At 41.5% G+C, this 15,813-nt stretch overlaps 2 protein-coding genes across 2 annotated transcripts in view; both read left to right on the top strand.

Annotated features, from left to right (window-relative positions):
• The window catches only part of scyl1 (SCY1-like, kinase-like 1), a 49,272-nt gene extending 35,042 nt beyond the window's left edge, over positions 1 to 14,230 (top strand). The window contains exons 13-17 of the mRNA XM_084331922.1: positions 2,354 to 2,551; positions 2,994 to 3,142; positions 6,655 to 6,996; positions 10,973 to 11,048; positions 11,374 to 14,230. Of these exons, the coding sequence (XP_084188048.1) occupies positions 2,354 to 2,551; positions 2,994 to 3,142; positions 6,655 to 6,996; positions 10,973 to 11,048; positions 11,374 to 11,498 (890 nt within the window). The 3' untranslated portion in view covers positions 11,499 to 14,230. The remainder of the gene's footprint in view (positions 1 to 2,353; positions 2,552 to 2,993; positions 3,143 to 6,654; positions 6,997 to 10,972; positions 11,049 to 11,373) is intronic.
• A 1,150-nt stretch (positions 14,231 to 15,380) lies between these two features.
• Positions 15,381 to 15,813, top strand: part of LOC311242779 (uncharacterized protein) — a 35,915-nt gene continuing 35,482 nt past the window's right edge. The window contains exon 1 of the mRNA XM_084331812.1: positions 15,381 to 15,417. The gene's annotated coding sequence lies outside the window, so the exon portion shown is untranslated. The remainder of the gene's footprint in view (positions 15,418 to 15,813) is intronic.

The following is a 15,813-nucleotide window of genomic DNA, read 5'->3' as shown; positions in this document are numbered from 1 at the left end:
AGCTCCTGTTATGCAATGAACGCTGAGCGTGAGCTAAGTGTGATACAGAACGTTGGGTTATGACTATAACCAAGTTCTGTTAACACTTAGTGAACGCTCAGCGTTTAGACGCCGCTGCAGGCCCTTGATCTTTCATTGTGATGAAATTTGTTGGGAAGGAGATGAGTGTGTGGCACCATCCCTGCTTATATAGGTAAGCGGATGGGGGTTTGGCCAGATGAATGCTGGCATTTAAAGGTACATTGTGAAATTATTCAGTGTATATATGCTGAAGCGAGATATATGCAATGAACGCTGAGCGTTCACTAAGTGTTAACAGAACTTGGTTATAGTCATAACCCAACGTTATGGCTCTATCTCACGCTCTATGAAATACAGCAGAAAACGATAACATATTTATACTCTGGATGGTATTTTAGTATGAATGTGTGAATGAAAAAGTAAAACGTTCTTACATCCTGAACAATAGATAATTGATGTTGAATGGGCCATAGTAATGTCAATTTAGCAATACAATTTAAAAACGTATAGCCCTGCAAAGAAGGTGAACATCTCCATAGATAAATAGTGCTGGCAGAGAGGCTACAAGGATGGATATAAGCTCCGGCAGAGAATGGGTTAACGGCACAGGAAGTGTTAAGTGGTCAAATTTCTTTGATGTTGCGATATACTTAGATGGGGGACTGTGCCTAAATTAGAGATAGTATCTATACGAATTAGGGCTGTCAGTTTATTCCGTTAATTAGATTAATTAATTACACAGCAAATTAGCACGTTATGAAAATTTACTCAAATTAATTACAAAAAATATATATATATATAATTTCTTTTTCTTTTTCTTTATAACTTTTCTTTTTATTTTTTATTTTTTATTTTTTTAATCTCATTCATTCCATAAGAACGTAGAATACACATTCACAGACTTTTTTTTATTTGGCCCATTTGCATGTTCTTGGTATCTGATTCTAGGGACATCTATGGATCTCAGGGAATGTATTCCCAGTGTCAGAAATACTGTGTCTGTTACTAGGCTTGAGTAAATTGTAATTAACCAAATGAGAATATCAATAAAAAATTGTTTTATCTTTAACTGTGAATAACACAATGCTCAAATTGACCAGACCTGAAAAATCTAAGCAAATTAATAGATGAAAGATGATTAAACAGAAGGTTTTGTAGATACAGTACTGAATTCTGCCATCCGGACACATGCAATTTGAAATATGATTATAGAATATAGAATATCAGGCATAAAATGGTTATGCGATTATAATGCGATTAATTAGATTAATTAATTACAAATCCTGTAATTAATTAGATTAATTTTTTTTATCGCCTGACAGCACTAATACGAATTGTAGTCCGAACCATTACTAGGCTGTTCTGACGATTAGTGACTATCCCTAAGTTATGGCTTGTAGGTCTAACTATTATTTATGAACCCCATTCCCAACCAAGCTGGCTGAGATAGGTATGAAGTGAACCCCATTCACAACCAAGCTAGCTGAGATAGGTATGAAGTGAACCCCATTCACAACCAAGCTAGCTGAGATAGGTACAATATGAACACACCAGTTATAACCAAGCTGGCTGAGATAGGTGTGAAACAAAGTCTCATTCACTTTCAGTCAGGAAGATACATTTTTTTTCAAAGCCGGTAGGAAACGTAGCGAGCACTTTTCTTGTGCTAATGACTCCAGTGTATGCAGCAGTCTAATGTTGCGCTCAAATACGCAAAGCAACATTTTGAGGTGAGGTGGCACGATGCATAAAAAGTCTGTTGAAAGACGTGAACGAAGGCAAACCGACACAGCTTCGCTCTAGGCGGCGTGAGCGTATATTTCAACTTGAGCAATACATTTTACAGATGAGATGTAACAAATATAGGTATGTCTTAACAATGAATATGAAATAGACTGCTATGGGGCGCCCAAGTGGCGAACCATGTAACGTGCTGCGTCGTGGCACGGCCGACCCGGGTTCGATTCCCCGACCCGGCGGTCTTTGCCGAATGTCTTCCCCTGCTCTGTCTCCCATTTCCTCCTCTCCCTCTACCGGACTGCCCGGTAGTAAAAAAATATATATTGTTGAATAGGTTACATTTAGGAAGGATCTCGTTGTTGTGAATGTCAACTGTTGAGACCAAACGCACTACAATGTCTACACCAGTTTTGCTAGTTATCAACTGTCAAACTGACGCAAGTGAAGCGAAACAAGCCGGAGGCCAGAACCCCCACCCTGCCAGAAAACCACTCCGAGAACCGCTTATCAGTATTGGAGCTCTGTGGCTTTTCTGTGAAACGGCAACTAACATTCTCTCGCTCTCTCTCCCCTCTTGCCTCCTTCGCTGCAGAAAAGGACGTGATGTCATCGTCTCAACCCACGGGGGCGTCCTCCACTTGGACTGGCTGGGCGGTGACGGGCGTGTCCTCGCTGACCTCCAAGCTGTACCGCAACGCTCCAGGCTCAGAGGGAGGAGGCCCAGTGGGAGAGAGTGGTGGACCGGCCCAAGCTGCCCCCACCTCCCCCTCCGATGAAGCATGCACCCCTGGTACTGCAGCCTTCTAGAAACGCCATGAGTTCATTTTAGCAGTAGTTTTATCCTTCGTTTTTTGATGAAAAAGTTAGTTATAGTCAAAATGCTATAGATAACATTATTATGTAGAGTAATTTTTTAATAATACATCCACAGAGCTTTTAGAAAGGTGTGGAATAAAAGTATTGCTTTTCCCAAAAAATTATGATTGGTTAATGAATTTATCATTTAAAAAGTTGTGGGTCCATGTATCCAACGTGGTATGCACCTGATTGGATAAATGACATGCTGGTGTTCTAGTGTGACATCTAGTGGCTGAATGTCATCTATAGCACCCTTTAACTAAGTAATCTAACTCTTTGACATTTTAGTCTAGTTATCGACACATCCATTGTAGTTATATTTTAGTCACCCCCACCCCTCCCCCCGTTGTCTCCTTTTCCCCCCTCCTTGTTAGTTTCTGAAGCCAAACCACCACACGTCCCTCCCGTGCACCCTGCCGCCTCTAGCCGCGCCAATCAATCACACAGCCAGGAAGTGACGGACAAGGTGGAGGAGCCAACAGGGGACCGCTGGGATGATGAGGAGGATTGGGGAAGCTTAGAGGTAGGACACAAGCCAGGGTAAAGGTATATCAGTGAACATGTTTTTATTTTTTTTATTATTATAATCAGAATTAAATTCTATGCTCAAAGATGCTGTTGTAGCCTTCAATGGACATGGTAAATGGTAAATTTATCCAAAGCGCTTCACAATTTGTTACTCACATTTGACCCATTTACTCACACATTCACACACCGACGGCGGAGGCAACCATGCATGGTTGTGAGCATTTAGCAACCATCCGATTTGAAATCGGTTTCAAAATGGCGGAGCTGTTGCAAGAATAAAAAACCTACTGATTTCATTCTCTGTTCTTCATGCATACCTGGTGATACTAAATCAAAATTGAACTCTGCCATTGGAAAGAGTAGATTTGGCCCGATCCATAGTGTGCAAGTTGGCTATAATAAGGTCATTTATAGGCCTCATATTATTATTATTTATTTATTTTTATCCTCTTTTTCTCCACCTGATTTAAAAAAAATTCTCCCCATCCAATTTTTTTTGTCGTTATGCCAATTCCCCCCCTCCCCTACCTGGTTGTTGTGAGCATGTTCCTCCTACTGTTTGGTACAAGGGAACCCTGAAGTCTAACCACATGCTTCATCCAACACATGTGGAGACAGCCAGTGGCTCTTTTTTCACCTGGCAGCGAGGACTCTCATTGGTGAAGCGTAACGTGTGGGAGGTCACGCTGCTTTCACCATTTCCTGCCTTTCGCTGAGCAGGCGCCCCGACCTGACCTGTAGGCGTCGCTGTCCACAACGCCAGATTACCACCCTCGACTTCCCTCCCGCTAACTCAGCCAAACGAGTTAGTATGACGATTGGCCCAAGCCGCAGGCAATGCTGACTCCGGGAGTCGAGATTGCAGCCTCATGCATTGGTGACGAGCACAATCTCCGCTACGCCATCCGACCGCCGATAGGCCTCATATTCTATATTCTATAATAATATTTCAAATTGCGTAGGTCCGGATGGCAGAATTCAGTACTGTATCTACAAAACCTTCTGTTTAATCATCTTCCCTTTATTCATTTCCTTAGCTTTTCTGTACACGTGATCTCAAGAAGGTACTTAACGAGCTCAGTGGCAGTTTCTTATGTCTGGTCATTTTTAGCATTGGTCATTTTATTCACTGTCAAAGATGCAAAGAAAAATCATAATTCATATTCTCCTTTGTTTCATCACAATTTAAGCAAGCCTAGTAATAGACACAATATTTCTGACACTGGGAATACATTTACTGAGGTCCATAGATGTCCCTAGATACCAAGAACATGCAAATGGACCTTGTAGTAGTGGAGCAATATTCCATTTACTTAGGTATGTATTTTAGGCGGATTTTCAGAAAATAGGGCTCCGGGCTTAAGAGGTTAAAGGACAAAGTGTAAACGTAACTGTAAGATCAGTTCCGATAGTTAAACCTCACGTTGAACAGGGATTCTCAGTTAAACCGAGTCCTGTCGGAGCCACTCAATCTCTGAAAATGTTGGAGCAAATTTCCAAACGGGCGTTATTTGGAAAAACTTACCACATTGGGAATCGTAAGTATGTTAAAACAAATAGTCTGCATATCTATCCGTCGGGGCGAAATGCATTGTGGGTTACTTGGCTGTCCCAGAGGATCCATCTGATGGATCCTCCAAATTCAGGAAAAGAAGACTGCATTTAAAGGAGCCTTGGACGCGCAGATGAGATGCATTTTGACGCATGTAGTCAAACCCTTGTAAATGTCTGCATTTATATAGTGCTTTTATCCAAAGCCCTTTACAATTTGTTCCAACATTCACTCACACATTCACACACCGATGGCGGAGGCAACCGTGCAAGGAGCCAACCTGCTCATCGGGAGCAGTTAGGGGTTAAGTGTCTTGCTCACGGACACTTTGACACGCTGCCCGGGAGGAGCGCCCCTTGTAATGATAATAGGGAAAATAGAGGGAACCCTAGTGAGTTTACTGAATGTATATTCTCCCTGAAATTTTATAGGCAGATATTTGATTTAATGGCCACGAAATCTCAGGGAAACTTAATTTGTGGGGGGGGTTTCAATGTTCGTTTAAATCCAAGACTACCTCTAGTGGCAACCCAGAGTCAAAACCCATAATTGGGAAGATAAAAGTATCAATGAAGGAAATGGGAATCGTATATGTATGGGGAGAAGTTTATCCGTCCAGTAGGGATTACACACATTACTCTTCCCCCCATACCATATACTCAAGGATAGACTATTTTTTTAAATTTACAATAGAAGACTACAACCCGAATGGAGACACGAATACAGTGCTATTGCGTAGTGACTAGTGAGTGACATATTGGATCGGAGGAAGTCATGTAGGCGGGTCTTCCTACGGGTCACCAACAAATCAGCCAATGATCAGAGGTGCCTGTGATGCATGAAATGGCCATTGTCCTATTTCATTATGAGAATGGAACCTTTCAAGGAAGAATGTAAAAATTAATAGGGATTTTCTGCTTTATCAGTCGATTGTACAGATCTCCTTGGCATGCTTATGTCGCTGTTCATGCAATTGCATGCTAATGAATGAGAAGGATTAGAACACCCCCCTCTTATCTCTATGCTCTCACTAAACTGCTGACAGGCCCCAGAGAAAGCTCAGGCAGAGCCGGATGACTGGAACACTGATTGTTCAGGAACGTCATCAGTCAAAAAGAAGGCCAATGATGGAGAAGTATGTATGAGGGCCGACGATCCACTCTACTGGTTAAATTACTTACTCGTGAGTCGTGAGTAGTACGTTCGTTGATAAAGAACAGTAATGTCCACAGCCGCTCCAGTGTAAAGCAAGGATATCCAAATGGTTTATTTGCGAAGTCTTTCTTTACAGAAGTGGTCTTAAATCTATTTTCCTAAATATTCACGTCACTACTACAAGTACTACTACAAGGTAAGAAAACTGTATTTTCCCAGTCTCCAAAATCACAGCCGACTCAACACATGAAAATTCCTCCACACTGGAAAGCCGTAAATCCACTTGCTGGCTCTTTCCACAGCAAACCGGAAGGCTTTGCACCTTGGTTGAGAAATGCAGGCTCCAGTCTTGGTTGTCCATCCATTCAGTCCTGTTCAGTCCTATTCAAGCTACACACTGCCAGAAAGAGAAAATCGTGGGATATATAATAGACCCAAATGTTCTAGAATGGTCTGTTATGACATCATACGGTGACATCACGAATGTTCCAGAAAGTGCTATTATGACATCACCACAAAGGTTCCAGAATGTTCTAAGTTCTAGAAAGTGCTATTATGACATCACCACAAACGTTCTAGAATGTTCTACGGTCTAGAATGTTCTATTATGACAAATACCACGGTTCAATGACTATCTAAATCCAATCAATATTAAACATTCATATAATACAATAACCTAAATATATAGCTTTGGCTCTTACAGTATGTCTATTTACTTTCTCCCTTCATTTGTGTTCCATTCAGTTTTACAGTTGTTTAACAGAAGATACTTTAAAAGCTGCCCTTCTTCCTCCACCCAGGTGGCGACCTCTGCCTCTGAGGCGGTGAAAAAGCAGAGCTCTGATTGGAGCAGCTCCGGCTGGGATGCCGACGACAGCTGGTCCAATGAGAAGGAAGGCCAGGGCCAGAGCCCGCCTGGTGAGGAAGGGTGGGGCAACGACTGGGAGGAGGAGACCACGGTGGCGGCGACCTCCACCAATGAGACGGTCCCCGTGCCAGAAGGGGTGCGGCTCCCCGTGCCAGAAGGGGTGCGGCTCACCAGCGACTATAACTGGGACAGCAGCAGCGCAGCTAAAGGAGCCAATCAGAACGACCTGTTTGCCAGCGTGTCCCAGAGGACTGCCCCCAGCACTGTCCCAACGGTGAGGAGAGAGAGGGCAGATGAAGAGATAACGTCACGGTGACCAAATGCGTCCACATTTTTATAGGATTCTATCACATTTTCATAACAATAGCGAATATAACTTACCCTGCGCCGTTTTCATTGAGGTTTCTTACAAATTAACAATGTTTTATTTGTCCTTTATATGCGGATAACATTCAAATCTTAAATTGTACCATTATGTTCCTGTTTAGACAAACATAATGCTAATGATGCACTTTTGTTAAGATAATTGGGTGACTATTCTCGATCACTGTACTCCGGTCCCATTAACACTTTGAATGCCCAAAACGACATAACACGTGTTATCAGCCCGCCCCCTGAATGCCCACCACGACAATTAGCGTGAAATATTTTTTATTAGCGATCTGAATTCATATTTCATCAACCGAGTCTACCGTTGGGAAACCAGCCCCATCAGGAGCTCAGATGTGGGAAAAAGCGCCCCCTATCGTCTCCCAGATGGTAATGCACCCTTTTGGAATGGACTCAATGAAAATGGATGAGAAAAGAAAAATCCGGAATCCACATTTTACTTACTCACGCATGTAACTGGAGATGATCCCAGTCATTGTGGACCATCAGAACAGCGTGTAATATGTGTTTACAGTATGTAGCGTTGGATCAATAAAAGCGATCGATTTTTCGAATGGCGATCAGGAATTGGAATGATCTTTTTGGAGAACATCTGATCTGAGGTAAGGAATCTATTTTACCAGTCTTGGGATAATCAGAGTTGTATTCGCTGATATCTCAGCATTTGCCCTATGTGTGTGTGTGTGTGCGCGCGCGCGATCGCTGTTGAGGAAATCAGATAATCGATTTTCAACACGCGGCCCCAGCGTGCATACGTACACACTATCGATAATCTAGCGTTTATTTGAAAACGATTCATAAATAGGCCGAAAAATGACCGTTTTTGTGTATTCTAGAATATTCCAGTAAACATCTTTTATCATGGAATCTTTTTATTTTCCTTGAAAACGAGGGCTTTTCAAAATGCTATAAAACGAAAATGAACCGATAAAAAAACATTCCGCTTCGACAATGTTGACTGGAAAACGAGTCATTGATAAGCGACGGGCAGATTAGACACATAGCCATAATTTAAAACATAGATTAGGCTTATTAACGCTAACATTGAAGTGGATGGTGGGCATTCAACCGGTAAATCAAGGTTAACACATTCCCTGCCACGCAATTTGAGCATCTTATACCACTCTCTGCCAGCACTGTAAGCCTATGGAGATGTTCACCTTCTTTGCAGGGCTATAACTTTTTAAATTGTATTGCTAAATTGACATTACTATGGCCCATTCAACATCGATTATCTATTGTTCAGGATGTAGGAACGTTTTACTTTTTCATTCATAGATTCATACGAAAATACCGTCTAGAATATAAATATGTTTTTATCGTTTTCTGCAGTAATTCCTAGAACGTGAGATATAGGCATAAACACATATATAGATCATCAAATGCCGTTTGTTGGCGATACACGCTATATTAACAATTTCAACTGTACATGATCCTAAACGTTATGACTGATCATGCGCGGATGAACGGGGGGGGGGGGTCGTTTATAATTCCTTGATCGTCAGTAAATGCTTTATGTAGTATGGGTGATATATTGATCAGAGCAGTTTGCATGGATAATAATAAACAAACGTGCTGAAAATGACGTCAGTGTCCTCTTACCGTTCGACGATGAGACTGGAGGAAAAAAGATCCCACTTATTTGACGGCGATCTCCTAAATCCATTTCCGGTTTGTATAATCATAATACACGGCCAAATCGTATCTATTATTGCATTATGGCAGCGATCGCTACACACGGACGTGTGTATACAGTCCCGCAACAATATGCGAGTGCCGGACGCATTTCCCAGACGCACCGAGATCGACTTGTCCATTTCCGGTTTGGCAACTCGCCGATCATCCACCAGGCGGCAGTATTGAAGCGTTGCAGAGTTGTGCATGCTCCCACTGCATCAGACGAGGCTCCGTGAGGGAATTATGAATAACATGGCGAAAAAATGAAATATGATCTCAATAATGTCGTACGCCGTGGATTAGCAGAATTCGCATGAACTTGAAACACGTCGTAAGCCATTTCCGGCGTGGGATGTGTTAAGCTTGGGCTCTGAAAGTGTTAAGACTGTGAATTTTGAGATGCTTCACTTGTCTGAACGTTTATTTTTCCTACCTCTTCCCTTTCGGTTCTTATGTGAATTAGTGGCATCATCATGGCGGTCTAAAGTGTACTTACAGTGCTTGGACTGTGAAGGAACATGATTGTGTGACATTGACAGTGAAATAGGCCTAGCTTGTTTTTTGTAAGGGAAATTACGTACATCTCCTTATGATGGCTCTATTCTATGGTTTATAGAGCATAATGATGACTTTGTATATATTTTAGGGCTGACCTTCGAAGCTTATTTTGGCAATCGAAGCTTAGGGCCGAGCTTCGATTTTAATTCGACGCTTCGAGGGGGGGGGGGATTTTTTTTTTTTTCATGTTGTGGGACTTGTACAACACTTTGGTAAACTTTGTTGTTTTTAAAATTAATGTGCTCTATAAATAAAGTGGATTAGATTAATTAAGTAGCCCCTTTCGTGACTGTGACGTAGCCAACAAGGTTTCACTCGGCTGCCCTGCCTGGGTGCAGTGGGGCTGCTCTCACAGCCAACGACATGACATTACATAATTATGTTGCAACCTTCGTCTATCAAGCAAACAATTATATAAATATTTATATGTAGTTGATAGAGACAAAGGCAGAATTCGACTTAATTAAGCATGTTTTATTAAGACATATTTTTATATGGGTCGGGACACTTTAAAAAAGCAGCACAATGAACACAAATCTGTCCGACATAGTCTTAAATAACAAACGGCATTGCTTCGCTTTTTTGTCGACATGTCTGCTGCACATGTCCTTGTTGTTTTCAACACAGATAATCTCCACGTGCTTGTTGTAGAGAGGTGGAGTCGAGGCGCCGCTTACTTTCGTTTCATTGGAATGGATGCGGGAAGGCGCCGCTTACTTTCGTTTCATTGGAATGGAGGCGCAAGATTTTGGAGGCAAAAAAATAAAATAAAAAAAAGTATTACATTTTTTTTTCTTTTTTTTGTAACTTAGATTTTTTTTTTTTTTTTAAGCTTGTGCCATCGAACAAAGCTTCGAAGTATTTAAGACAGCCCTAATATATTTAATTCATTTTATGGGTAGTTTAATGGCCAATTGAACAACAACAACTGAAACCTCTTAAATATGCCAAGTGTTCTAATAATTCTGGCCACCACTGTATATGTATATGTATGCACATGCAGTTTGGCAACAAACGGTGGTGGATTGTAATAGTTTATCCAGCAATGCAAAGGCAATAACTACCATAAATCAGGAATGTTACCTAAATAATTAGATGTTGCCTAATTAACCCTTATACTGAAGAACCATGTAACTCTGTTTTGATGTTTTTTTGGGCAGCATGTGTATTTGCAGTTGTGAAGTCAATCCAAATCACATTTGGCGCAAATGAATGTAAGTGAATACAGACCAGCTAGCCTAATCGTTGGCCCAAAATTACCTCTCCCGGAGTTAGCTATACTAGCTGATCCGCATTCGCACCCATTAATTTGTGCTGTGCTAGGCTAGCTTGCAGCCGGATAGCTTTCTACTGAACGCACAGAAAGGGAATTGGTATCTATCTTCTTGAAAGGTCATTATTTCCCATAATGTTTCATGTTCCTTTTAAGGCGGCTAACCTAACATGCACCTTTCTGATGATCTCGACAACAAAAACATATATATAATAGAAGATTGCCTTTGCACACAACTTGCAAAAACCTTTAGGTTAATATCCCAAGAAGGGGGCCTGATTAGCAATGAATAGGGTCCTAATAATCCATAACATCTCCTTTTTAATAGTTGGTGTTTTAATGTGTTTGTCAGGCTGGTGAGGGATGGGGCCCAGAGACGCCAGACTGGGGACCTGAGGAGAGCTGGGAGTCTGTAGAGGGAAACCAAGGTACGTCTGGTCAGCCTGGAACAAACACCTTTAGTGACGGGAATGAACTGCAGTCATATCGTCAGACTTCTATCCCTCTTAGATAGATATACACACACAGTCCCCTACACATACACATTTCATCAGAGAGGTCAGAGTGCAGGGTCATCTGGAGTGTAGCACCCCTGGAACAGTTTGGTGGTTCAGTGCCATACCAGCTCACAGCTGTAATACACCTACTTTTGGTTACTAGTCGTCGGCCTCTTTTACCTCTAGGCTATTCTGATGCTACCAAGAAGAATACTGTGAAAATCAGTCTTTAATCTGTTTCTCTGTTGTCTCCCAGGCCTCAGCAAGGCAGAGGTGTCCAAGAAAAAACGCGAGGAGCGAAGGAAAGAGCTGGAGGCCAAGAGGGCAGAGCGCAAGGCCGCCAAGGGCCCCCTCAAACTGGGCGCACGCAAACTTGACTGACCTGGATGGATGGACAGGGACAAACATAAGAGTGCAATGACTTGGACCCTGACTCCCCGTGGCAGATGGAGGGAGCAAGGAGAGGGGTGGAAGGGTCAACATTCCATGAAAAAAGAGACAAAGTTGTGAAACAGGTTAATGGCCATGAACCGACCTACAGTGACTAGAGTGGAAGCTGCTCGCTGGCTGAGCAGAGCAGCGCTGCTGCTGACTCTCTACCTTTCTCCATGCATTATGATGGTGAGGGGGGTGTAGATGGAATGGCATTCATCCCTTGGAGAGGAGAAGGGGAAAGATGAGAGGTGGAGAAACGGTAGAGAGGCAGAGCGGAGCTTCTGTGGGGCAGAGAGGCAGGATCAGACTATCGGGGACAGTTGTTGGCTCACCACCATATCTCCCTTTTTCTGTTTTAAACACACAACATGGCAGTAAAGTAAATGTACATATGCTGGTGTGTTTCTCTTAAAACGGAATGAAGAAATCGCAACTTTTTAAAATGGAGGGGGGGGGGCGATATAGTATATACCGGTATATAAAGTATCCATAAAATGTGTGTATTATGCAGAATGATGTTCAACACACACACATGGAGGATATGAATGTTTTAGTTCAACTGTCACAAAAGTGGAGGCTTGCTGCACGCAATGCTGTGTGTGTCCTGCTGCCAAGCTGCTTCTGGCAAGGAGTCGTGGTAACATTGAGGCATACAGCTGTAACTGACTATCGATTATTGAATTGGATAAAGGAAAATTTAACTTGTACATTGCTCTTTAAAACAACTGGTAACAGTGACAGTTATAAAACAAAAAGAAAACGTAAATGTATGTATACATCGAGAGTGCAACATATATATATATACACATACAAGGACCTGGTTAAGTCTTCAGTGTGTTAACATACATTGCTATACATCAAATGGCTTTAACAACAGGCCATGGAGGTGCAGCATCACATAGACCCAATTTATAGATTATAAAAAATAGTTGCCAACTATTTGCATAATTGATTAGTTGTCAATTAGTTGTTAGTTGTCCCCATGAAACGAATGGGAATCTGACCCATCATAGCTACAACTTAGCCTTGTTATCAATTCAGGGCAAAAATGTGTGTTGAGTGTGTTGATGATGGCACTTGTATCATAAGGAATTATGAATATAATTGATAAGACCTAGATGTATGATATAAGAGTTGCCGTAATCTCTTAATTTCTTTACTCAACCTTCCCTTTATGAGGATCACCGTACTGTATTCTACTGTATTGAACCATACTGAAAGATTACATGCGTGACAGGTTTTATATGTAAAGACTACACCATGCTGGATAACACACACATGCATACCTTGGAACCATATAATGGAACAGGTATGCCATGCTGCATATGCAGTCTCAAATGGTCTGGATGTACTATAATCTCTTCATATGTATAGACTAGTAATGTGTATGAACAGATTATAGTATTTTAAATCAAGACTAGATGAATATTTTCCTTTTTTAAGAAGCTGAACGTCCTGGGTTCCTGTGATGAGCAAATAGATCCCTCCATTGACATGACACTGGCTGAACAGGCATATCGACCTCTTAAAGGAACACTCCCAACATTTTGGGAAATACACTTATTTATATCCATAGTATAAGTATCTATAGGCATGTTAGACTTTCTTTTGGCAATGGGATTGGCTTTCTTCATTGAGCTCTTATCCTTATCGTTAGGGTACATGTAATCTTGTGTTTCATTATGAATGCCATCTTCCCCAGAGGTTTCATCTTTGCATCAGTTCTGTAGTTGTATTTCTTCACTTTTTGACGGAGCTATACTGCCCTGGAGAAGCTAACCGCAGTTAATATGCAAACAGTGAAACTGAGAAAAATGGCTTTAAAGTTCTTTGACTATCCGGTGATTTTGTAGTTACTGCAATTCTCTATACCCCTTTTCTCTAAAACAGCAAGATTGAACTCTAAAAACGTTGTCAAGTATTTTTTTTTTGTATTACTGCGGTTAGCTTCTGCAGAGCAGTATAGGCTAGCTGCTCCTTTCCACCTCCAATGTTGGGAGTGTTCCTTTAACTGATATGACCCTTATCGTTTACATAGCTCTACCTGTGTGTCCAGTGAGTGGTGATTGTGGTGGTGGTGGAGGGTTTACAGGATAAAAACGTTTGTTTTGTAGTAGGCGATCTTATGCGGTTGCAACTGTAGGATCCTATGGATTCTGCTAGAAACCAGTGTATTCACCAGGGGACAATGTTTTTTTTCGGGATCATTCTTCTGCCCGTCAACAACATTAGTGCAGCGTTGGTTGGAGGAGGAAGTGAGGCGAACGCTAGGTTTCCTTTTCCCTTTTATTTGTGCCTTTATTTACAATCGCAGGACTCTTCTGCAGGGTCACGTTCAAGCACTAATAACATTTAAGATAAGGGATTTTAATTTTTAAATGTTGGCCCGAAATGTGTTACTGTATGCCACCAAATGTTTTAACATTAATGACTTTTGGATGTGACCCTGTAGTCCCACTATGCTCGATGGGATGTGGTGTTCATTTGCCTTGCGTTACTTAAGAATAAACTGTCAGTGATGCAGTCACCACCTGTCATCGTTGGGGCTGATGATTCTGGTTTAGGTGGACATGGAAGAGACCCTTGATGAACCCTGAACATGGAAGAGGAAACTGATTAATGCATTGTTTTACAGAGGAGATGTTAACGTGTACCATGTGAGCTATTCCAAAAATAAAACCAGAAACATGAAAATGATACAAACGCTGAGTTTGATTTCCTAAATTATTGTTTGTGATTGTATAGCTAGTATTGTGACCTGAAGTATTGCTGTACATTCCACAGCAGGGATTCCTCATTAGTGGATAATCTTCAGTGCATAACTTACTCCCAACACAAATATTTACCCAAATCTTTCAACCAGAAACTGAGGTAGTAGATTCAAGACACACCTGCATAATGTATGAATGGCCGGTCTGAGTAAAATTCAAATATTTGAATACACAAATGTGGCTGGGGGAACTGATTCACTCAGCATGAATGGACTATAGGTCAATAAAAGCAATAAAAAAAGATATATATATATTTAGATTAATTTAGATTATAATCGATTCTAACATTCAAATCGATGCATCGAATCGAACACATTAGAATCTATGCATTTTGATTAATCGATGCATCGTTACACCCCTGTGGGGCACATGGTCAAATTTAGACCATTGGAGGGGCACATCCTCTTTTGCATGATGTTTTTCAACTGTGGGGGCACATGATGAAAATGGGGGACCCTGATGTAAACAAGACGAAAGTCTTTCTCTGGTCTGCATCCCCTTAACAATTGTGTGTATTGAGCTGTACTGTATTGTACCCATTCTGCAATCTGTTAATACAATTTTCAATCAATGGTCAAGTTTAGACCATTGGAAGGGCACCAATGGGCACTTCCTCTAGTTTTTGCCACTCAAAAGGGCACTTTAGGTTTAGCACAATGTTTTCAATTGTGGGGGCACATGGTCAAGTTTAACCATTAGAGGGGCACGTCCTCTCATTTTCGCCACTCAAAATGGCACTTTAGCGCAATGTTTTCAACTGTGGGGGCACATGGTCACGTTTAACCATTAGAGGGGCACCAATAGGGCACATCCTCAAATATTTTCCACTCAAAAGGGCACTTTTGCATGACATTATTTAACTGTGGGGCACATGGTCAAGTTTAGACCATTGGAAAAGCACCAATATGGCACACCCTCTAATTTTTCGCCACTCAACAGGGCACTTTAGCGGCGCGTTTTTCAACCTTGGGGGCACCAGGGGGGGGGGGGGGGGGGGTCGGGGTCGCCCCCCCCCCTCCCCCCCTCTGAGTCCGTGTGTAATAAGAAGCCAGCAGAGCCGTCAACCGTCACGGACACTAATGTTGGCTATTAAGGTAAGGAGGATGTGTTTTTACTTGGCTTGCTAGCTAGCTTTTTCCATCCTTACTTTCTGATTTTACTTTCTGGTTAACTTATATTTTATTGATGGGATTCCTCCACCGACATAACTTTTATATAAATTAAATAACTTGTTAGCTAAATGCAGCTAAGCTAGCTACGTTAGCTAGCTAGGTAAACTGAGATATGAACGTGATTACAAAGTTAACTCACTACTTAAGAGCTAACTATACTGTAAAAAATAAATAAAAATAAGAAATCGAAACTAACATTAATCAGATAAATGCATGTTAGCTACATTTGAATGGGGGAAGTAGCCTAATGCAACGTATGCCCACTGAAGGATCTCTAGTGCTTATTCAAAATAATAGTTGTGAACACTATATTGTGTT

The sequence above is a fragment of the Notolepis coatsorum genome (assembly GCF_963971535.1).
Source record: "Notolepis coatsorum genome assembly, chromosome: 16".
NCBI lineage: Eukaryota > Metazoa > Chordata > Actinopteri > Aulopiformes > Paralepididae > Notolepis > Notolepis coatsorum.
This window is presented reverse-complemented; position numbering and strand designations above follow the sequence as displayed.